General features: G+C 40.6%; 2 protein-coding genes across 8 annotated transcripts in view; one reads left to right on the forward strand and one right to left on the reverse strand.

The window, feature by feature from the left end:
- The window catches only part of Oxnad1 (oxidoreductase NAD binding domain containing 1), a 38,696-nt gene extending 21,006 nt beyond the window's left edge, over positions 1-17,690 (reverse strand). The window contains exons 1-4 of one of the 7 annotated variants that reach the window (XM_021243938.2): positions 17,413-17,689; positions 13,092-13,229; positions 10,147-10,273; positions 9,595-9,658 (exon numbers count right to left, since the gene is read on the reverse strand). In XM_021243938.2, coding sequence (XP_021099597.1) covers positions 9,595-9,658; positions 10,147-10,265 — 183 coding nt within the window. In that variant the 5' untranslated portion in view covers positions 10,266-10,273; positions 13,092-13,229; positions 17,413-17,689. Of the gene's footprint in view, positions 1-9,594; positions 9,659-10,146; positions 10,274-10,584; positions 10,593-12,999; positions 13,230-17,372 lie in introns of those variants that run through there. The other 6 variants (XM_004864255.3, XM_004864254.3, XM_004864253.3 and 3 more) reach the window with 6 other exon arrangements.
- Positions 17,691-17,780: 90 nt separating this feature from the next.
- Dph3 (diphthamide biosynthesis 3) lies at positions 17,781-24,382 on the forward strand. The gene is made up of 3 exons (XM_004864251.3): positions 17,781-18,079; positions 18,562-18,636; positions 21,827-24,382. Exons 1-3 carry the CDS (start codon positions 17,972-17,974, stop codon positions 21,890-21,892), a joined length of 249 nt encoding a protein of 82 aa, XP_004864308.1. The 5' UTR covers positions 17,781-17,971; the 3' UTR covers positions 21,893-24,382.
- Positions 24,383-24,774: the final 392 nt, after the last annotated feature.

Raw genomic sequence — 24,774 nt, forward strand, 5'->3', positions numbered from 1 at the left:
CCCTCACCCCAGGCTCCCATCTCTACCCCCACAGCTAACAACAGCCCATGTGTTATCCTTCACTTTGCAGATGAGGAAACTGAAAGGTTTGATACTTGCTCAAGATTACCTAGATAGGGGCCCGGTGTGGTAGTGCACAACTGTAATTCCAGCATTTAGAGGGTGAGGCAGGAGGATTCACAAGTTTGAACTCAGCCTGGGCAACTTAGTGAGCCTTCATCTCTAATTAAATAAATAAACAGGCCTGGGAATGTAGCTCAGTATAAAGGCTCAGGGTTCAAACCCTAGTACCACAACCAAAAATAGAAGAAAAAAAAAAGAAAAAAGAAAAGAAACTGAGTCAGGATTCAAACCCAGGTTACCCTGGCCCCTAATTGTCTGTTGGCATTATCCCAACAGTAAACTTCTCTTATCTGCAGAATTAAATCCTCCATATTCTTGAATAATTCCTGGCACTTGAATGTGGTGCTTTGAACTGGGAAACGGAAAGCAGAGACAGAGAAGGCTGCCCTGCTTTCCTGGAGCCCTACAAATCAGCTTCTCTTCAGCAGGGTTTCAGCTGGACCCCTCCTGGAGTGAGTGAACCTGGTCAAATCCATTTTCAATTAATATACAAACACACGAACTTTGACTCTTCATAGCATTCTGTCCCTAACTGAATGCTGCCTGCCTTTTCCCTCCCTTGATCATCTTCGCCCTAGCCTAGAATTTCATCTTTTCATGTGCAGCGCTATATTGGCTTCCTTCTTGAGTCTCTCAAAGCAGCCAAGATGTGAATATTGCTGATGTTCCAACCTGAGTTATTCCCTAGCTCAAAAGCTTTCAAGGAGGCTGGGGATGTAGCTCAGAGGTAGAATGCTCATCTAGCATGCTCAAGGCCCTGGGTTCAATCCCCAGCACCACCACAAAAGTGGCGCTTAAAAAAGTGCCAAAAGGCTTATGTAACTCATATTAACTTGAGCTTCTCCTCCCCACCACCCAAACTCAGCCTAGAACATGCAGCATGCACCACGCTCTCAGCTCTACCAAGTCCTACGCAAATACTCCCCATCAATTTAATGTTCACCTTATTGTATTTAGCATGTATAAGCATAAATAACTCATCAGCATGTCTTTCCACCACATAGATCACAAGCCTCCCGAGGTCAGAGCTGCATATAAGGCATCTCTAAATCAGCTGAGATCAAACACAGGCCCAGCACATAACAAGGCTCAGGTCAGTACCTGCAGAATGAATGAAAACTCTTAAAAGTCAGTTCAAACTGGTTCCCAAAACAAACATTGGTAGAGATTCAGGAGGGTTTTGCTGCCTAAGAAAAGTGAGGAGGGTAAACACCACAGAAAATCCAAATTTGTGTTTTTAAATGCAGGAAAGGTCAGAGGGGGCAGGGAGTTCTTCAGTAGAACTGGGTTACTCAGGGAATAACTCAGGTTGGAACATCTTATTTGTCACACAGTCTAAGTACTGTATCTTATTTTAAGACAGGAAATGAGAATTATCACAGGTCTCTCCATCACTTTATTCTTCTCATTTTCTTATGTTTACCAAAAAAAAAAAAAAAAAAAGCTGGGCATGGTGGCGCACACCTGTAATCCTGGCACTGGGGAGGCTGATCACAGGGAGTTCAGGCTAGCCTGGAATACACAGTGAAACCCTGTCTCAAAAAAAAGAAAGCAAGAAAAGCAAGAAAAGCAAGAAAGGAAAGGAAAGGAAAGAAAAGGAAAGAAAAGGAAAGAAAAGGAAAGAAAAGGAAAGAAAAGGAAAGAAAAGGAAAGAAAAGGAAAGAAGGAAAGAAAGAACTTTACAAGCATTCTGTATTTTCTTTCAGTTTAATAATTTGTGAAAACATAGCCAATAGCTAGATTATTTCACCGCTAACAGCTTAACTGGCACCAGCTGAATTCACTAAGAAAACTAGTTATTTATAAGCTTTGTAAATACACCCACAAGAGTCACTTGGTGGCTGGGGAATCTATATTCATAATCACTGCAGGGGAAAGAGAATTTTGGCTGAAACATTTTAGAATGGTTCACAATCAAATGCTGGACTATGTGAAATGGAATAATCATTTCTCAATATCCAGTTAATTAAATTTAATGAACAAGAGAAAGAAAGCAACACTTTCTATTAAGGCACATTTTCATTTCGATAGTGTCTATGAAAAAAACTCTTCCCAGATGCATTCATCCTAACAATCTAGATAAAACTGCTGCAACTCAAACAAGATACCTTGCACAATTCATGACTTTTAAAGACATGAGTCCCTCTCACTACGTTATTTTGTCTAATTAACACATTCACGATGGGGCCATAATTTGTATGTCTTGCTGCCAGGCGGCTTGAACCACCAGCGGAATGTGCATGACTGTCCCTTCTCCAGCAGTGGTATGACCCGTATAAGCCATCCGAGGGGAGAGTCATGCATGTATTACCAGTGGTTCAAACTGGCTAGAATGTGTTAATACAAATACCACATATTATACAAAGATTTAAAGCAAAGTGGGTTAGAAACACTAACGAAATCCTTCAAAAGCCACATAATTATTCTAAAGCTAGTTCATGTAATTAGGATCTGTGATTGTGATCTGTTATTTCTGTTCCTTTTATTGACTAAAACAAGTGATAAAACTGTATGTCTTAACATTTGTGCTTGTTCTTATACTAAATGGATCAAAAGATTTCACAACTGAAACCTCTACTAGCCACATCCTAACTTAAGACACATGGAAGGAAGTGAAACTTTCCATAAAGCAACATTTAGATTCTTCTGCTGTTCAATAAAAACACTTCCCAACTCTTCCTGGTCCACATTTGTAAAGCTTTGACAGTCAGCATCTAAAAAGAAATCCTATTGCCTCTTGGCCTTTTGGCTAAGATCAAGTGTAAAAGGAAATCCTACTATCCTTATTTGGAAGTCTGGCTTTATGTAGGATGTTCTGATTTTTGTACTGCTGATGCAAAAATCTATGTACAGGAAATAAGGTCTTTGGAAACTGAACTGGCTTACCCTGTTCACTCCTGTTTATTCATTTTCTGGCTTAAAAATCTAGGTAAATCCAGGATTAGAGATAACCTAAGACAATAATACAGTTAGGGCTCGGAGAATTTCAAAGTTGAAGGAAACTAATTATTACTGAGAACTGTATGTCACTTGACACACCAGGATACCAACCCAAAGACATCATTTACATGGTGGCAGAATACAGTACCAACCTGACATAGGAACCTGATTTAAACAAGTCAAGTGATTTACTGTCAAAGAAGAATCACAAAATTCTCTCAACCATACACTTTACTTGTTAAATGGTTTATGCTGGTCAGTGGTTCTCCTTGGCATGACAGGTAGACTCACCTTACTGCTACCACAGACTAACAAGGTCCTCTGGGCTGGGCTGTTCTTTACCTTGAGCCATGCTCCTGCATCACTGTCCCCTCCCCTCTGCATCAGTACACGTGAGCTCTAGGACCTTCCACCTCAGTTGACAAGAACCCCAGCAGCAAATACCTGTAGACAGTGTGTACCACATGCCAGGAACCTTACATACGCTCATTCTTTCAGTCTTCACAACAACCTGGAAGGCAGCTCTTACTATCCCCATTTTACATGAGAAAACTGAGGTCCCAGGGCTAGTAAGTGGCAAGGCAGAGATCTGAATCCAGGCACTTGTGTGTTCTATTTTTCAAAAAGCAACAAACAAAACAAACCTTTCCTTCCATCCAGCTATCATCACATTTCTCTGCTGCCATTCACATCAAAACATTTCTGCCTCCACCACCTTCTCTCTCTTTCTCTCTCCAACCCAATCCAGGTAGGCTTTCAGTCTCACAGTGTACAAAACCAGTCATTCCAGTCTCCCACTGCATTCTGGCAAAAACAGTTGTGACTTTTCAGCAGAATTCAGCAGAGCTGGCCACTCCCTCTCCCTGACTCACTTTCTCCTAGCTTCAACAACACTGCTCATTTCTCTCTTGCCTGGCTGCCCATTCCTTCTCCATCTCCACTGCTGGCTCTGACTCTTTCACTTCTTAGCCTCTAATCGGCGACAAACCCAGGGCTGAGTCCCAGGCCCTCTTCCTCACTTTCTTTATGGCTTAGATTTTATTTCTAGCAATGAACTCTAAACTTACATTTACAGCTGCCTATCCAAATTTCATTTTCAAACTTAACATTCTGAAAACCAAACTACTTTTTCTTCCAAGTTTTCTTCCTTTTTATTATGGAGAATTTAAATGCATAGAAAGTAAGGAAAATAGTATACTGCACCCCTCATGTACCTGTGACCCAGACTCAATAGTTGATATGAGCTGATAAGTTGATAGAACTCATGGCTAATCTTAGTTCATCTGTAACTCCATCTACAGTGGTCCCTTGACTTATGAACTTGATTGTTTCCCGAGGGCTGGTTGTAACTCAAGTTGGTTGTAAGTCAATACAGCTGAGATCTGGATATTTACCTGGGTAGATGCTATAGATAACAAGAGGCAAACGAATCTTCCATTAACCTAATTAACCCAAGTTGTTCTTGTGTCAGGCCCGTCGTAACTCAAGGGTCTACTGTACTTCCTGCCCATGCCCAATCCTAGATTATTCCAAAACCATGTTCTTTATTTCCTTTCCTCTAAACATGTTCGTCATTTTCACCAATATTTGCCACCACCACCACATCATTATCTACTCCAGTATTCAAACTCTGAACCCTACAATTATCTTGGTTCCTTCTGCATCTCTAATTGCTACTCCATCCCCATCTGTGAACCCCATCAGCTCTACCTGTGTCCCAGATCCATCTCCTGACCTCTCGCTGACTACCACCAGCACCTCCCTGAAAGTATGTCAACAGCTGCCAACCTGGTGTCAAAACACAACAGAAGCCTAGTCCATGACCAAGCATATAAGTGACCCATTGAAAATTAAAATTTCACTCATGTCCCTGCTTAAAACTTCCTAACACTCTTAAGATAAAATCCCAACTTCCAACTGAGGCTAACAGTGATTTATACAAGCAGTTTCCCATCTACCTCTCATCTTCTCTCATCCCTTGTCTCCTGTCAATGCGTCAAGCTCGTTCCTGCCTCAAAACCTTGGCTCCTGGCAGCTCATCTTCACAAAGTGCTATCCATGGTCGGCTCTTTTCCTTATTCAAGCCACAGCTCAAATGTTAGGCATAGATTTTTAAAGGCACCCTGCCTTGACCCACTCTTGCCTCCTGTAACCTTGCTGTATTTCCTCTTTAGTCCACCACATCTGGCACTCTCTGGCTTAGCTACGCTACACAGAGAAGGCGCCCTGCCTCCTCATGCATTGCTGTAATTCCAGCACATGGAACAGGGCTGAGTACACAGCCAGCACTCAATACAAAAGCTGGATCTAAAATAAAACGCATTTCACTTGATTAGATTCTCTGGGGGACAGAGGGGGAGACAAGAGCCTGACCTCTCAGACTGATTAGTTTATTGAGCAGAAGTGTATCAGTGAAAGCACGGACACTACATTTCAGACACTACCTAGCTAACTGCAGGGCTTTAGGAAGCAGCAGCAGTAGGGGCAACTTTTGTGATTTCCACAGCTTCTGTCTGCACATGAATCAGTACCTCACCTCTTGAGACAGATACCACCACCATTCCTACCTCACAAAGCAACTCATACAAGGCAGTACTGGTAATCAGCTACAGAGCTGAGGTCAACACTTGCTTATTCTACTTAACAAAGCAAGTTCTGAATGACTACAGTATGCCAGCACTGCACGTGATGCTCTGGCTGTGAAGCGACTAAGCTGCGCCTTTCCCCGAGGAGCCTCCATTCCTTTGCAGGTGGGGACTCACGGCAGAGTGCACTGTACTCCCCTGGGAGCCACAGGCCAGACACTCTTCAGTTAGACAGCTCATCCCACTCAAACCTGCAACGCAGCACAACCACAAGGCAAGCAATTATGAGCACTCAAAAGTCAGCACTGGGACCACAGGTTCCCAAAGGCCTGTATCAGGAGCTCAGCCCTTTGACTCTATTAACTAATAATCACTGTGCCATCAGTAACTCCCCCTTTCCTTATGCCCAGTAACATTCTGGTCAATAAACCCATGTCTCTAAACCACATGTAGCATTCTTTCACTGTAAGAAAACTTGATTTGACTACCAAAGACAGTTCAAGGGCTGAGGCCTCACTTACTTGACCAAAAACACAATTCATCCTTTAAGATAGGATGCTTCTGTGACTGATATTCTAGAAACGAGAGACACACACCAGGACTATCCCAGAAAAATCAAGAAGCAGGGTCATCTGAGTCTTAATTCTCTCATCTGTGAAACAGGAATAAGGATGGATCCCTAACCTCCCTCCCATGGTGGTTGTGAGAATCAAGTACCAACCTACTGTATAATTAAACGCTTTGAAAACAAAAAGATAACAATACACTTAAGACACTATAGGATAACGCAAAGGGTTCTAAAAGCAAACTTCAGAGTTGAAAATAAATTAGTTTTTCCAAAACAATTACATGCATTAAATCATTCTGTTTTTGTGTGGTACTAGGGATTGAACCCAGGGCCTTTGGACGAAGCTTCATCCCCAGCCCTTTAAAAAATTCTTTAAAATTTTAAGGTAAGTCACCAAGTTGCCAAACTCCCCGGGCTAGGCTCAAACTTGTGATCCTCCTGCCTCAGCCTCCCAGAGTGCTGGAATTACAAGTGTGCACCACCATGGCTGCTTCTAGAATCACTTTAGACCAGAACTCCACTAAAATCGAAGGACAGGGGTTTGTCCATCATTTTCAGTACCTGCATCTAGCCCAGTGTCTGGCATATTTCCAAATGAATCAATGAACACATAAAAATTAGTTAATTTAAAAGCTTTTACCACCAGACTCTCCCACAATGGGTGATCAGAGTACACCTTGTGCAGTGGGCCCAGCCTCTGCAGAGGCCAGGTACAGACTGATCCCTCCAGGTATGCATTAGCCCTGCCTGAACAATTCCTACTACTTTACAATATTTCTACTCTTATCTCCTTGACATTTCTGAGGTTGCTCAGATTGCTTATTCTTGGATCCTTAAGAAAAAAAATGTGAACTTGGATACAGTCAACTGTCCATCAGTCAAATGTCAGTCCCATTTTGTGCATTTACAGTCCCACAAGAGCATCAATACCGTCAGACTGCCAATACACAAGCTTTCCAGGGGGAAGACAACACCCAGGACTGAAAGGACAGTTCTGGGCCATTTCTGCTCCATTCTCTACCCACCCCAGCAGTGGCAACAAGGTCCACTAGCCCAGGTTCTGACCTGGAGCTTCCCTTTGCCTCTGGGAGAAGCCCTAAGTCTGTGGTGAACCCATGGCATGCATGTTATTATGTTTTTAAGACAAAAGATGTTAATGTAGTTGTTTTTTTTAAACTAAAACCTCAGTGTATTCAGATTAAACTGCAGTGTTGGCACTGTGCGATAAGTAAGTGGGTTTGGGGGATTGCAGTTTGGCACCCAGTCTCTAAAAGGTTTGCCATCACTACCCTAAGATATCTTCTAGGGTCAGTATCTTTCTTTGTAAAATGTAGATGCCACCCTATCATTAAGTTACCTCATGGACTTGAGCTGAAGAGTAAATGAAGCGTATGAAGTTTTATAAAGTACACTATACTTGGGCCGGGGATTTAGCTCAGTGGTTTCGCCGCCTGCCTCGAAGGCACAAGGACCCGAGTTCGATCCCCGGTACCAAAAAAAACCAAAAAAACCAACAATAAAGTACACTATACTTGCTATACAAATTAAAAGTGAGAGTGGAAGATGAGACTGAGGCTCTAGTGCAGCACTGTTACAGCCCAACCTAAGAGTCTGTTCATTTAACAAGCCAAGCACAGCCAAGTTCCTGCTCTATGGCTAGGACCGCCCTCTGGAGGGACTGGGTGGTGCCCCAGGGACTATCTAGCTCTCCAATTCCTCATCCTCCAGTTCTCATTCTATTTGGAAGAGTGGAAATACAAACAGAAGGAGAACTGCAACTGGAACCTTTTTCCTCCAAGGTAGTAACATTAGAATTTGAACCTTGTAATTTTCTGATTTCCAGGCACTAAAATGCTCAACCAACCATACTGTTAAGAGTTTACATTACCTTTCTTTGCCCTAAACTTGGCTCTAAATACCTCCCCAAAATTTTGTTCTGTAAAATCCTGAAATGACTACCTTAATTCATGTTCTGGCAACTATTACCTGCAGGCCAAATCTGATCTGCTAAATCAAGTTTTATTGGAACATAACTACACCAATTTGTTTACAATCGGTAAACTGTTATGGCTGCCTTCACACTACAAAGGCATAGTTAAGTAGTTGTAAATGAAACAGTATGGCCCATGAAACCTAAAATATTTACTATCTAGCCCTTTTTAGAAAGTTTGCCAAGGGCTAGGTATTTAGCTCAGTGGCACTGCTGCCCGTCTCACAAGCATAAGGTCCTGAGTTCAATCCCTGGCACCTAAAAAAAAAAAAAAAACAGAAAATTTGCCAACACTTGCTCTAATTTATCTACCTGCCTCAAAATACAAGAGGAAAGAGTACAGTATGTGTCTGCTAGATAAACTACCTCTTGAGACCTAGCAAACTTTTCACTTTAACAAGCCTCACATTTATAGAATCAGCATTGCTGTGTGTTGAACCAAGTATATTTAGATTTAGCATCAACAGGACAAGTATATTTTCCCACATGCCCATAAACCTACTCTGCTGACCTAATTTTACCAACTTCTCATAAAACATCAATTTGAACTGAATCAACAAACAAATCACCTTCAGTCCCAATGTAATTTTCTGAAAGTAGAATTAGTTTTAAAAGTAGGGCCTAAACAATACACCTTTCCACAAGAGTTTTCTTCAATTAAAACAAAGTTAAACTGAGATAATACCATTTCTGTTCATGTTTGTAGATGTACATAAAGATATAGTATCATTAGTTTAAAAAGAAAAACACTAAGCTAAATATATCTGAATATGTAAGAAGCACTCAAAAATGCAAAATCAAATATCCAATTTATACTTTTAAATAAGCACAAGGTTACTCAGTGAGGTAAAGGGTGAGGACCCTTAACTCCCCAGCCCTTGACCCCCTTTTCAGGTGGTGGATTAGCTTTCTATAGTCTGAATATAGGGGGGGGAAATCTGTACACGGGAAGAGTGATGAGCTTGTCACCTTCCTCTTGCCCCCTTGATGAAATAAGTGGTTCTAAAGTAGGGATGATCAAGGACTTTGAGATGGTGCCAAGAAAAAAGAAAGAAAAAGAAAAGGTAAGCCATTTCACAAAATATAGGGTCTAAAAGAAGTTCTATCTCTAAAATACAACCTGAAATGTCATGCTTATGAGGATGGTTCCTTTGTCACTCCACTCTCTTCACCAGAAATTAATCCATTTATTCCAAGTTTAAAGGTCAAATTTGAGTATTTGTCATCTTTTAAAATCGGTTGTCAATATGTCCTGCTCAGAAAATTTCAGAATAGAAAAACAACAAACTTCTCTGGCTGTCTGTCATCTAATGCCTTCCCATAAAGCCCATCCTAACTGTGTTCAAACTGTCTGGCCAGGAAAACCTGTCATACGCAAAGACACGAACCTCTCGTCGAACGACACTTGCAGTCCTCTCTAAGTGGTCAGTTTTCCTGTTGGATTTCATTGTGCTTTAATAAAAAGCAAAATTAGGTTAGTAAGTATTATCCTCATAAAAATAATAAAATTAGTTTACCCTGGAATATTATGGCTATTCAAAATACAATACACAGTGGACCCTTGACTTACGAACTCAATTGATTCCCAAGGGCTGGTTCTAACTCAAGTTGGTTGTAAGTCAATACAGCTGAGATCTGGATGTTTACCTGGGCACATGCTATAGATAACAAGAGGCAGATGCATTTTCCATTAACCTAATTAACCCAAGTTGTTCCTATGTCAGGCCAGTTGTAACTTGAGGGTCCACTGTAATATGTATCCTACAAAATGGTCAGTGAAAATGTGCACATCTAACTAAAGTTTTATGATCTACTGATGGCACATATATTTAAGCCAAAATGCTGCCTCTTTCGGGAGTTTGATATACTTCCCACAACCATCAGCAGATCAGGTCTCTCTGAAAATAAACCCCAAATAACACCAAAGGCTGATAACTCACCTGCTCAGGGTAAGGTGGCGCACAGTACTGGGTGTCAGCCTTGATGAAACAGCCCGAGTGCAAACGGCTCCCACAGCGCCTCCCACCAACCCAGGAGCCAAGATACCGACACAGGCCATGGTGCTTCCTGGCAAACAAAACTCAAATTTAAAACCATTTTAAGAAAAAGTGGGGGAAATATTTGACCCCTATTTTAGGGGTCAGTAAAAAAACTTTGGATTTCTGAAGTGCAATTATGACTTGGTCGGCCAGCAAAACAAGCAAGGTCTTAACTTCACCGTGCAAAATTTGATACCATTTAGAGCTGATTCAAATATGTAATTATTGGTGCTATCAAATATAATCACGTATCACTTAACAATGGGAATATATTCTGAGAAATGCTTCATTAAAGGATCCCATCATCATGCAAACTCCATACGGAATACTCGCACAAACCTGGATAATGTAGGTTACTCAGTATGGCCTCTTGATGCGATCAACACACTGTACACAATACATGAGGCTGCTGCCACCAGTGTAACATGGCATATTGTTTTACAGTAGAATTTTTTTTATAAGTAAACGCATATCCTAAAATGATATAGTAAATATGTAAGCCAGTAACATGGCCACTTACTATCAAGTACTATGTACTACACCTAACTGTCTGTGCTATACTTTCATAGGACTGACGGCACAGTAGGTTTGTTTACACCAGCATCACTACAAACATAAGTTGTGCTCTGATGTTATGATGGTTACAGTGTTACTAGGTGACAGGAAGTTTTCAACTCCACTGTAATCTTATGGGATGTATGTGCATTTCTTTGTTGACTGAAACATCATTATGCATCATGTGACGAAAGTTATGTTCTCTGATGGTTTCCAAAAATCTGTAACCAAGTTAATGTGACAAATTATGCTATTATAGAAGAGGAAAGTAGATTCATAACTGCTGATTACTGTATTCCACCTGATGAGGACCATATAGTCTACTATTTCTTGTTAGAGAAAATGCAAGAGGCAGAGAAATTTACTGAGGTTCTCAAACATAAAAAGCTTAAGATCCCAGATATTAAAAGAACCAACATAAAATAATGCTATTTATAATGGGCCACATTAGAAACTATACAAAATGCAACAAGGGTAAACATACCACATAGCAATGACAATGAATGAACTGCAACTACTTACAGTAATATACACAAATATCATTTTGTAATATCACAGTAATATCAGTAATATCATGTAATATCAGTAATATCACAAATATCATTTTGAATGAAAGAAACCAGGCTCAAAAGAGCACATATTCTTTGATTTCAATCATATAAAATGCAAAAAAAGGCAAAAATAATCTATGATATTAGAAATCAAGTAAGCTATGACCCTTGGGGGACAGACATAACAATGGTATTTCTTTATCTGGATGCTGATTGCCTGGGTATTTGCTCTTTGAAAAATTCATCAACTGTCCTCTTAGGAGCTGTGTATGTTATACTTAAAAAGTTACACACACACACCGAAAGGCTTTCCAACATTTCTTTTTTTTTTTGGTACCAGGGATCGAACTCGGGTCCTTGCGCTTGCACAGCAGGCAGCAAAACCACTGAGCTAAATCCCTGGCCCCGACATCTCAATTCTTAAAACCACTGGACTATCAGATGCTGGAAAAATAAAAAGGGGAGTAGAGGGCAAGGGGAAAAGAAGGGAACGGAAATGTGCTATGTACATGTGCCTTTTCCTACAGTGAATGTAATCATTATGTACCACAAACATGTACTGATAAAAGAAAAGTGAAAATAAACAAAAGTGCATAGAAGATATTACAAATGCTACAAACCTTGGAAGAATTTATTCTTTAGATTTTAAATATATTATTTCTGATACAAATTTTGGAAGCATATTTACAGTAGAATGACTTCTGAATTATGGTACAATTTCTTTAAATTATACCTCAGGTTGACACAAAAGTCAAATATTTGTTTTCTGTCACAAAGATTTTTTTAATGGAAGGGAAAGGGGATGTAAAAAGGAATTAGTATATATTAGGTACATGTACCAACTCCCCACAAGAAATGTAAACATTATGTACCACAAACATGTACTAATAAAAAAGAAAACCTACTATCAGGAAAAGCACTGATTAGGAGTCAAATGATGTGTGTGTGTGTGTGTGTGTGCGCGTGCGTGTGTGTGTATATTTATTTATTTATTTAATTTTTTTTTTGGTTCCTCTCAACACTATTTTCTTAGGCCAATTTTTAACCATTTCTTTTCCCCAAAACAGCCACATTTAAAATGCTATATTGCCATATCTATCTTTTCCTATCTTAATTACCTGGAGAATAAAAATGTATGTGAACACTTTTTTCTGAGCTCTTTGGAAGGCACCATATAACTATAATAAATTTAGTTAAGAAAATAGTCAAGCTAATTAATGAAGCTTCATATTCAGTGACTTAGTCCTTCATTAAATAGTTACTAAGAGCCGAATGGGGGAAGGCAATGGCCTAGCCACCGGTAATACAGGCATAAAGAAAACAAAAAGCCTCTCAGCTTGCATTCTAAAAGACAGAGGTAGAAAAGAAATTAGGTGACTGGGGATTTCGCTCAGTGGTGCTGCTGCCTGCCTCACAAGCAGCACAAGGGCCTGACTTGGATCCCTGGTACCAAAAAAAGTCAGGTGGTGATATAAGGTGCTATAAGCCAGATATGATTTATTCAGCTACAATCAAATGGTATAAAAAACCCCACTGCTTTATAACTACTCTTTAGATAAAAGATCTATTTCTTCTTGATATAATTCAGCATTATTGTGAACAAACATGCTACTGGTTATTTTTCTAATAAACGAAAAAGTATACTCGCCCTTTCATGCAAGGCTACTGTGGTTTCCTTCCTTTAAATGCGCTAAACCAAAAATGGTGTGTTAATACTGAAAAAAAGAAGGTGAAATTTACTTCAGAAGTCCATGAGATTCTAGAAGTCATTAAATGTATGGCTGGCTGACTAATGCAGAAGTATTTCGGTCGTGGTATTTCACTGATGTCAATCAGAACATGGACAGTTTTTCCTTATACGGAAATTCTCAAAAGTTCCTGGAATGGCAGAGACAACAGGTAAGAAAAATGTTTTGGGGAAACAGAAAAAGCCCTAGTAAGTCTTGGCTGCAAAAGCAAAGGTTCATTATAATCAGCGAGCACCCATCCCAGCAAGCCTACTTTCCCCCTCCCCACCTTGCCCCCTTTTCTTTTCTGATTATTTCACTGCTTCTCTTGCTCAGCTTCCTTGACCCTACTAACTCCTACTACTTAGGCAAGTCCAGCCCATGAAATTCCCTTCCATCCTGTTTTCACCCTGCCATATGTTGGCCATCCTCCTTGCCTGGCCACTGATGGCTCCTCTCACGCTTTTACCCAAGCTGCACTTGCACTTGCTAAAGAAGTAAAAACATAGCCAAACCCCAGAACAATAGTTACATATCATTTAAGGCCAAATTTATTGTGTGTGGGAACCCTGTTCTATTTAATGTTTTAGACAGCTATTACTAAAATACATAATCTTTCCAATAGGAAACACCTTCAGTGACTATGTGGTTTAAGTGGTCTACTTCTCAACTGAAAAACAGAAATGTAAATCTTTAAAAGTTCCTTTTAAAATTCTAAAATACTGTTTTGTAAGAATAATCACGATCAAGATTGCCACCTACTGGTAAATAAAGAGCATTTTTACAAAATTGTGTTCAAAGTGCCTTCTAAAGCTTTATGTCAGTCCTTGGAATAAAGTATTTTTAAAAATCTACCCATTTTTATATGCCCAAGGGAAGTATAGTTAGTGAAAATACTTAGTCAACTGAAACAGATCAACATATGTTAAGGAATTTATAAAACTATAAAGATTACCCCATAAATATCTGTATACTGACAAGCTCTCCGTTACCAAAAAAATTTTAACTATTTCTGAAATGCAAAAAATTCACTATAAATGCTAAATAAAACTGATAACCCTTAACTGAGTTCTAAAACAAATTATTGCAAGCAGCAGATTAAGATTTAGGATTAATCACACTGGTTTAAATTCTACTATTTTAAGCCTTGGGGATGTAGTAAGAACCACCAAACACAATGGCCTTGCCACAATGAAGCCTTTATACAGACAGAATATACTAAACAGATAACTAAGGAGATTATTATGAGGATGAGTGTGATAAAGGCAGGAGTACCAGAAATGACCTCTCCAAAGTGATGACACCTGAGCTGAGGCCAGATCGTACACAGGCAGCCAAGCAGGTGTTAAGGATAAAACATTCTGGCAGAAGGATCAGCAAGAAGAACGGCCCAAACAAAAACCAAGCCCGGCATGTAAAGGAACCAAATTCGTGTGGCTGGAAAGCAGTAACCTGGGTAAAAGTAAAATGAAATAAAGTTGAGTAAGTAGACAAGTCCCCATCACAGGAGGCCATGGTAAGGATATGAACTTCACCCTAAAAGTACGGAGAAGCAACTGAAGAGTGAATCAGGAAAAAACAGGATCTAATTTGTATTTTTAATGAGTGCCCAGGTGTGAAGAATGATTAGGGTCAAGAGTGAAAACAGGAATTTAGGATATGAGGGAGCAGTGAGAGAAAAACCAAGAATGTTTCACAGAGAACGACTGTTCTGAAATAAAGCAGTAAATTTTCAAAGCAATTGGTACCTGTCAATTTAGAACCCTACGTGTCCCTGAGGAAACAAGGGGTACTCGGTAAGGGAACCTCAGTAGCATGCAAGTGGTACAGTGGGCTTTTTGGGGGGTAAATCTTTGGCAAGCCATCTTTTACCATTCTAACAATACCCACACTACCTCGTTGGATTGCTGGGAGGAATAAACAGAACAACAACTGTGGCAGTGCTGACAAGCCAGGGTATGACTAAAAAAATCAATCTTCATACACTAACCTTTCTCTTCATTGAAAACCCACAGAGGTAGTGGTTTGATAATGGCAAAAAAACAGCGCTCTGTAGACAGATATATAATAGCAGCACTCATCAAATACAGCTGCTATAACCCAATTATGATCTAGTTCTAAATCTGATCTTATACTAAGAATTTTGCTGTCACCTTCCACATAAGCAGTGTTAAGTTTTGCAAAATAAACGTAGCAAATGACCCGGTAGCAACCAGTAAATATGCTTTTGTCATACTCTCAAGCCCCCAAAAATGTATCATTATAAAATATTCTAATTCTGTTTTAGGGATAGAAGTTTGGTAGTCACTGTAGTGTTTTCTTTAAAAGTGTTGTGGAGTAGAAACAAAACAAAAACCTACATTATTTGTTTAGCTATGGTTTTACTTTCTTCAGAACAGTCCAAGTGCACACTGGGCAGAACCACAGGTGGACATGGTGGATAAGCAATAAATGGCAAGATGAAAACAGTACGGAATGCCTAGGAAAAGCTGCCAAATTTAGGTCTCAACAGAATAAGCACTGTGGTGTAGAAAATCTATGCTTGTTTCATCTAGCTCTGCTGGAAGTACCATGACATCATAAATGGCATTGTAGTTAATTAAAAGCCTAAGTTCAGGGATCGGACACATCTGAGTTGTTGCCATGCTTTATTCCAACTTACTAGCTTTGCCTTAGCATAGACCCTAAGCTTCAAGTTTCCCAATGTTCAAAATGTTAATGATACTCATACTCCATTGGGTTGTTTTAATGACCTAAGGATTTGTACAGCGCCCGGAACGCAGTGTCAACTATCATTAATAATTGGTTCATGAATTTTTCTTTTTCCATTTTAGGTAATACATACTCAAAGAAAAGTTTGAAAATTACAAAGATAAGCTACCTGACACCCTCTGTAAATTTTAAGACTATTTACTTCAGATTTTATGATGGCTCAGACATTATTTTTGATAAGTCCAAACTGCTTTCTAAAAGGCCCACTAGGATTGGGCATAGAGCCTAATGGTAGTCTGATGATACTACTAGGACTCGCCACTTACACGTGCCTAATACATGCAAGATTCCCAGCATCAAATAAAAAATAAGACCTACTAATTTATACTTCCTGAGCCAAATGACTGCTCCCATTCCTGTACATTTAAAAATGGCTTATATAAGAAAACATGGTTCCCAACCATGTTCATTGCAACTAAAATTAAACACTTAATCTCCTCTTGCCTCCAAGAGGCTACCTGGGAAGTGTCAGTGTGTAGAGATACAGGAAGCAGCCATTAAACTGTGTGGACTTTGATTTCTGCTTTGCCCAGAATCACTATGGTTACCCTTCAACAAGTTTCAAATGTCTCCTAATTGCTGGGTAGATCTTCAACAGGGCTTGTGAAATATTTGAACCAAACTTCTATAGACTCCTTTAATACAACTTCTGGATTTTTTCTGTCAGACTCCTCTCCTAATTTCAGGTTTCTAAACTTCAAGTTTCTCCCAGTTGGAATTTCAGTATGAACAAAACTGGTAACTTTACAAAAACACTTGAGGGTGTATACATAAGCGCAGAGAAGTGAATTAAGTATGTAGTATGTAAATTAAGTTATGAGATTGCTGAACTAAGTAAAACTCTTAAATTTCCATACAAAAGAACCTTAAGATTTGAAAAGGGGGAAAAAAAAGATTTGAAAAGGATCTTGTAATCATCTCTAGCCCAATCTTTTCTTAGAAGAGGAAATAAGGTCCAAAAATATAACTCTCCAATTCCCAGAACTAATTTCCAATCAAGTCAGATTCTGAGCCAAGACCTGTTTTTCAATAGTGCTTTTTTTACTCACTGCACTCCTTTTCTATCGCCTAGCAAGGGAGCAATGTTTCATGGTATCCGGTTGGAACAGGCACTAGCGCTGCTTTCAAGATAACCACCTTCTATTGGGATTTAGCTTCAAGGTTCAGAGACTCATGTTGCTAACTCATGTTGATACCACTCCATTTACAGAAGAAATTGGGGTTCCTTCTGTAGGTAATTTGTTTCTGACCTACAGGCAAAAGCTCCTCATTGTCTTCTAAGTATGTGATTTTGGTCAAGGTGGACACTCTCTGGACCTCAGTTTAAAGATTAATAAAACAATTTAAAACACCCAAGGTTAACGGATAATTATACTTAGCACAACACCTGACACATGTCGAATCCCCCTAACAAACATAGGACTAGGATTCAGTCCCTGCCTTTCAGGTCTTGGTCCTCCCAGTAACACAATTTAGGGTATTTGAAGATGTCCGGGATGAGGAAGAGGTTGGGATGTAGTACCTGCACCCAGGAACTATTGCAAACTGCACGTCCCCCTGACCTCAAGGTCACTTGAAGTTAAATTCCACGAGAGCTGTTCACTGGTCAACAGGAAGGGACGGAGACGCCGCCACCTGAGATCAAGCAAAGAGATGCCGTTGCTTTGCCACTTGTGAGTCCTCAACGAGCTGTTTAAGGCCACTCTAAAGTCACCGACGTGACGCAGGTAAAGGAACATCACACGCTCCCATTTCGCACACCTGGTCCAAATCCCTCAGTGCCTGGGAACCTCCGCGACCCCAGACGTGACGTAGAAACCGCGGGACAAGCCCCACTCTTATTGGTCGCTACCGTCCAATGGGAAGAGTGGTGCGCGACACTGCTGTGCAGGAGGCGCCATTTTCCCAGAGCTTCTGCCCCTAGCTCAGCCATCGCTATGGTAACCGCGACCCGGTCACCCATTTGGCAGCTAAGGCCGGGTTTGCATCACTGTCTGTGCGCCGGAAGCGACGGTTCTTGCATTTGTTCATGGTGATGATGGTGAATCCAGGCCCCTAAGTTAGACCAGACGTGGTGCTGTCAGCCGGCGCGGCCGTCAGCCCTTTGCCGGCCCCAAGGCCATGGCGGTATTCCATGACGAGGTGGAGATCGAGGACTTTCAATATGACGAGGATTCGGAAACGTATTTCTATCCCTGCCCGTGTGGGGATAACTTTTCCATCACTAAGGTAACTTCCCGCAACTCACCGGACGAGGCACATTTTCGCTTTGCTGTGTTGCTTGGCGCCATTCAGTCGCCCTTGCTGCTCTGAGTCATCCATGTCCTCTTTTCCCTCGCCTAAAATTAATACTTTGACGTCTCAGTGAACACATCGTTCTAGTCTTCAGTCTGTCCTGTGATGGGGTGACCATGAACGCCGGTCTCTTACACAGCACCAACCATTCTTAGAGTTCTTTGCTGGGTTACATGCTTGGGCTAGGAGGCTCGGTTTTCATTTGGCAGGAGTTTCGCGATGACCGACCCTTAACCTTCGTGGGTGTTTCCTTTTAAGTGCTGCGTGCAGGGGGAACTGGGGAAGGCTCTCTGAGCTCTCGCCCTTCGGGGAGGCAATCTGCAGAGAGACGTGCACGTGGGAGTGGGCGAGGTTTGGAGGAATGAAATGGCCAAGGGAAGGCTATACTGACCACACGTTTTTTGATTTTCTTGTAGGAAGATTTGGAGAATGGAGAAGATGTGGCAACGTGTCCTAGCTGCTCTCTCATTATAAAAGTGATTTATGACAAAGTAAGAGACACGTTTTAAAAGGGGGAAGAGGGTTATGAGGTCATAATAAGGACCTAGAGCAGCCTGGCTGTGAAATAAGGTGAAGAAGGTTTCTTAACAATGTGTTAGGGAAAGTGGTATTTTTAAAAAACAGGCATTTTAAATTATTAATAAACATCCATATCATAAATTTAAATTTTAGTTACGTGCCACATGGTAGCTTTAGAGAAGTTAATAAATCTTTAATGAAAATTGACTACTTTTTATAAATTGAAAAAATAATTATAAGTTTAATTGATACTGTATTCTTTCGTTATCCAATATGTAATTAAATTTGTTTAGAGCTCCTAAACACATTTTGGTGGGAACAACTGTATGTTACTTCTTGCTTGGTTTATACATATAACTGCATTATCTTGAGGTATAATTCCTAGTTGCAATTTTATAATTTCACTTGAGTCTTTAGTTGTCCTATTGCCTTTCATCCAAGCATATTGAGTGGGAAAAAATGAAACGGTTTTACTGCCCACAAGTGCTCCAAGTTTTGTCAATACTTTGAAGTCCTAAGTAAGGACTTAACACTAAGATGGTATAGAGGAAAAATGAGGATGAAGCACAGAACTTCATGAGAAGCGGGCTATAATTTAGACTTTAACATAGAAATTTAGTTCATTGTTGTAGTAGAATATACTCTGGAGCAAAAAAGGGAGGATAGACAGGACAAGGGAGATCAGGAGTGCTGGCCTGGGAGAAGGTTGTAATTTTAAATAAGGTGACCAGGGGAGGCCTTGCTGAGAAAGACCTTATTCATTAAAGAAGTGAGGGAGTGAGCCATCTGCATGTGGGAGGTAAGAGTTGAGCAAAGGGAACAACAAGTGAAGGAACCCTAAGTAGGAACATACCTGGATTTGTCAAGGAACAAACAAAAGAGACCAATATGACCAGAACAAATGAGTGTGAAAATAGTCCAAGATGAAATAAATAGAACTGAGCAGACCATAGAGATGTTCCGGGGTCACTTTAAGGACTTTGGCCTTTTCTGTGAATGATGCAGTGAGCCATTGGAGGATTTTTGAACAGAAGAGTGCCATGTTCCTACCTAAATTTTAGAAGAATGTTCCTGGATACTTGGTTCATAGTAGTCTCGAGGGAATGAAGAAAGAAATAGGGAAATGGAGTAAGAGGCTATTGCATTAAAGCTAGAAATGGTGGCTTGGACCAGGCTGCAGCAGTGGAGGTAGTGAGAAGTGAGAAAATACTTTGAATGATAAAGATTTTCTTACTGGTTGAGTATAGATGGTGATAGGAGTCAGGGATGCTTTCAACATTTGTGGCTAACTGGAAGGACAGAGTAACCATCAGTTGAGGGGAGGTAACTGCCATTGTACAGGGGAAGTTGAATGTACTAAGTCTGAGAGATCCTTATCCAAGTGAAGTTGTTGAGCAGTCAGTGAATATGCATGTCTGGGGTTCAAAAGAGAGAACACTGGCAGTGTAAATTTGGGACTTATCAGCAACAAATGGCATTTAGAGCCAGGAGACTAGATGAGATCACCAGAGCTTTGAATATAGAGATAGAGGAGAAAGACTGACCTGGGGAGCTCCAGGACTAAAAGGTCATGGAGGTAAGTGAGGAATCTGCAAAGCTGACTGAAAAATAAACAAGTGCTGTGGAAGGAGGAAAATCAAGTCCTGGGAGCCAGGTGGAAAAAGTGGAAGAGGTGATGTTCCTTGTCAGATGACACTGATGAAAAGAAATTGAGAATTAGCTATTGGTTTTGGCAACACAGAATTCACTTGTTTGAGTGAGGAGAGCAGTTTCAGTGGGGGACCAGGGACAGCCTGATCGGATGGAAAGACTGGGAGAATAGGAGGCAGCAAGTCCAGGCATTTCTTACAAGGATTTTACTGCAAAGGGGAGGATAGACCTGGGTCGGTAATTGGTAGTGATAGAAAATTAAGAGAGGGTTTAAGGTCACAGACACTCAGCTGCATCAAATAATTAAGACACTGGAGGTTAGATTTAATCAGTGTTGTGGTTTTGCCAAGTGAATAGGAAGAAGGTGTGAGAGAAGAGTTGTTATGATAATCAACCATGGGTAACTGAACAAGGCGAAGAGAACATCAAGAGAGGGAGGGACTGAGAGAAGGTGGTAGGAGAAATACAGGGGAGGGCCAGAGGAATAGGAATATAGAATCCAGGGTAGGTAGATGACAGCAACAGAGAGGAATAATATTTGAGTAGTCTCATGAGGTGAGATTCAAAGTGAGTGGATTTTTAGAGAAGGAAGGAGAATGGTGACGAAAAGGAGCAACCAGTCCCCACTGCCAAGCCCTGTGGTACTAGGACTCTGCCAACACACAGCCAGTACTAGAGGAGGACCATGGAGAAACTGTCCTTGGGGTATGGCTTCATCTCAGCCTCAGCACTGTTGACATTTTAGGTGTGATAATTCATTATGCAGGTCTGTCATGCACATGGGATGTTTAGCAGCAACCCTGGAGTACCCAGTAGATACTAATAGCAACCCCCCACTCGTGTCAACCCAAAATGTTTCCCGATAGTGGTAGCAAAGGGACATTTCAAAGAAAGGTTGAGAAAGGGAGCATTGTGCTGATGATGCATGATGAATTCCAAAGAGCACGGCAGGGTTCTGGGTTGATGGGCAGGAGGAAGCAGAAGACGGAATAGGGCAGATTCTTTAGAGATCAAGTTATAGGAGATGAGGGGTCGCTGGAGGCGGAGAGCTCTTGTGTAGCTGACATAAACCAAGGCAGATGATCAGATTGAACTTCATATACAAAGTAGCTGATGTTGCAGATTATCTGTGTCAGGAAACACATAAAGGCCTATCCCTTTTAGTTGGAAAAAGTAATTGTTTTTAAGAGGACATGTATGTGAATGGCCAAATATTGAAGTGATTGATACAGAAACTTAAAAGATGTGACATGTCTTTTTGTTATTTCTGGTCATGAGAAGATGGTATCTGAGAGATGAGTTTATAAGATAAGATGCTTCTTATTAAATAATGAATTCAGGACTAAAAACATACTTTTAAGATTCTAATTCTAGACAGATACTGCTCTTTGCACACGAATGAAATGACACAGAAATGGAAAAACAGCTGGATTGATTCTATAGCAAAATGAAAATAATATCAGTGCATCTGTGTTACAGAAACTGAGTGGTTGATTTTTTTTCTTCTTTCAGGATCAGTTTATGTGTGGAGAAATGGTCCCAGCCCCTTCAGCCAATAAAGAATTAGTTAAATGCTGAAGAAGCCTTCAGGAATTCACATCCTGGATAAGTGGATGGAAATATCAAATGAAAAGTCCCTGGCTTTGCAGTGACAGCTGCTTTCTGATTTGCTGTTCGGTAGAGTGCGGATCTGTTCATCAAGTGCTGGGTTCATCTTCAAATAGAGAAGCAAGCTCATAACTTTTCTTATCTGGATTTCATGCTTAGAACTTTGAAGTGTTCTTAATTACCCAGCTGAATGTAAAGAAAGGTAATTTTAAATGGTGCTTTCTGTCCCTTAGTTTCATCATTTTTATATCCTAAACCTAGTTCAGTATCTGATTACAGCATCATCTACCTCATTCATTAGGATTTCTTCATTAAAAAAAGATTATATTTTTAACTTAGTTATTAAAATGAGGGAAATTAGCCCTTTCTCTGAATGTTGACATCAGCTTTGTGGTTCTAAACTTAAAATCTGTTGCTTTGTCAGTACTGTGCTTGCAGTTCCCTCACCACGCCAGTCTCCTCAGTCTTGGCATTATTAGAATGCTCATGTTCATTCAGCATGCCATTTCTGTTATGCTTCATGCTGAATTCAATCATGGCGTTAAAAAGGAAAGAGCCAGGCATGGTGGCTCACGCCTGTAATCCCAGCAATCGGGAGGCTGACAAAGGAAGATCACCTTGAGTTCAAGGCAACCTGGGCTACACAGTGGGTTCAAGGCCTGTCTGAACTACACAGTGAGACCCTGGTCTCAAAAAAAGGAAGGACAGCAAGGCCACACCACAGTTTCTCCATAGTTTCTCCGTAGCTAAGAGTTAATGAGTAAGGAAGAAAGTCTAAAGTGAAATGGTCAAAAGAATGGAATTTCCTTATATTCTGCATGTTCTTTACAAGTCAGAGCAAGAGAAACAGCAGAAGGAAATGAAATCAGTAATAATGAGAGAAGTGAAACACTCCAGCTTAAGTAAATGAAATGCATGAATGATTTTGCCACATCACAGTGAATATTTTTGTCTTTGGGCTTTTATTTGTTTGATAATACTAATGAAATTGCACTTTAGAGAGGGGTTGGTAAGTCTTTATGGCTGGTAGCAGTGCTTTCAGTGTATATGTATTGGGTCACTACCAAAAGGTAAAACATGTACAACAGAAAAGGAGCTGGGAAATGGGAGACCTGTTCTGAATAAATACACCCATGAGAGCACATTAATAAATCTCCATACGATGCAACCAAACTAGACATGCTCTCCTGCAGAGAAATGTTGCCCTGGAGAAAGACAGAAAGAAGATAGGCTGTTGATCTTCCTTTGCTGCAAGTAGCAAGAAATTAGAATCACTTATATGAGAATTGAAAAATCCCTTTATAAACACAACTTTGCTATGTATATATAGTTTTGAAAGTACTAACACCTAGGAGGCTGTTTTGGAAATGGCCCCTGTGATCAGAAAAATCACTTGCTAAAATGTGAGTGTTCTATTACTAATTAGTAAACGCTGCACACACTCACCAGAGGTTTAAATTAAAGCAATCTAAATGGGCTTTTTTGTAATGGCTGCTGGCAGCAGCATTAGACTGAGACGTAATTTAAAAAAAAAATTTTATGCCAGAAGTGCATAGTACATTATTTGCTGTATTCTTGATACAATGTGAAATCTCATTGCTGTGTGGAACACTGATGTCCCAGAAGTAATCCACGCTGTCCTTGAGCAAGGTGATTGCTCAGAAGAGAGCAAGGTACAAGCTGACTCTGGTGGGAATGAGCTGCCAAGAGAAATGAACTGTCCTGCGCTCATGTTGATGCTTCTGTAAATAGTGCTAATGTGTAGTCTTTTTCTGCTGCTGATGAATTTCAAACAGGAACAGACACCCTGATGAGCTCAGTCACTATATTTGTGAATACAAAAACATACCAGGAATTAATCCTACATTAAGCAGAAAGGAAAACCCAGGTCTTTGAAGTAGTACTGGACTTGTGTGTGATACATGTGCCTTTTTCAGCACTCCCACCTCCTGCCCTGACATTTCTGGAGCATCTGTGAAAACCGCATAACCCAGGTTCTGTGTCTGATTAACTTTGTCATCTCTGGCCAGGCCAGTAGATTCCTCATCTGTACGGTTGGGAGACCATAGCAGGTGGTTCCTTAGCAGTTAGGTCTTGTTTCAGGTGTGGTGGCTTGTATGAACTGAAATGGTGATTGAAAATTTTACACACTCAAAATTGAATCTTGAATTACAGAGACTGGAAACTCCAGTTTCCTTCAATAACTTGATGTTGCCACACTTCTGAGTTTGTGAATTATTAAGTCAAACAGTTTAAGAATTCTACATAGGTTCCGCCACCTGCCTCGCAAGCGCAAGGTCCCGAGTTCAATCCCTGGTACCAAAAAATTAAAAATTCTACATATACTTTATATGTACAGAAGCATTTTTCTTAGCACACAACATTTTTTGTAACTACATATTAATTTATTACCAGAATAAGTTGTACTGGTGTGGTAAATAAAATCAGATAATTCAAATACACTTGTTTCCATGCAGCTTTTGTTTCTCTAAATAAAAAACAATATTTAAAAGTTTTGGTGTGGGGGCTTCTGAGCCACCATCCCACTGCTCCTGGTCCAGAGGAAGGGGCTTCCCAGCCACCATCCCTCCTGCCACTCCCAGCCCAGAGGAAGGGGCTTCCAGGCCACCATCCATCCCGCTGCTCCTGTCCCAGAGGTAGGGGCTTCTGAGCAGCCATCGCACTGCTCCTGGTCCAGAGGAAGGGGCTTCCTGGCCACCATCCCTCCTGCCACTCCCAGCCCAGAGGAAGGGGCTTCCAGGCTGTCATCCATCCTGCTGCTCCCGGCCCAGAGGTAGGGGCTTCTGAGCTGCTGTCCCATTGCTCTTGGTCCAGAGGAAGGGGCTTCTGGG

This window comes from Heterocephalus glaber, unplaced genomic scaffold (assembly GCF_053883595.1).
Source record: "Heterocephalus glaber isolate CG9 unplaced genomic scaffold, H.glaber_assembly_v1.0 deba00001472, whole genome shotgun sequence".
Classification (NCBI taxonomy): domain Eukaryota; kingdom Metazoa; phylum Chordata; class Mammalia; order Rodentia; family Bathyergidae; genus Heterocephalus; species Heterocephalus glaber.

What these genes read in the sequence shown, in the direction of transcription:
- Dph3 (XM_004864251.3), top strand. Translation starts at nt 17,972, where the DNA reads ATGGCGGTATTCCATGACGAGGTGGAGATCGAGGACTTTCAATATGAC. An exon ending in ATAACTTTTCCATCACTAAG is followed by an intron (nt 18,080 to 18,561) that starts GTAACTTCCCGC and finishes ATTTTCTTGTAG; the next exon opens with GAAGATTTGGAGAATGGAGA. An exon ending in TAAAAGTGATTTATGACAAA is followed by an intron (nt 18,637 to 21,826) that starts GTAAGAGACACG and finishes TTCTTCTTTCAG; the next exon opens with GATCAGTTTATGTGTGGAGA.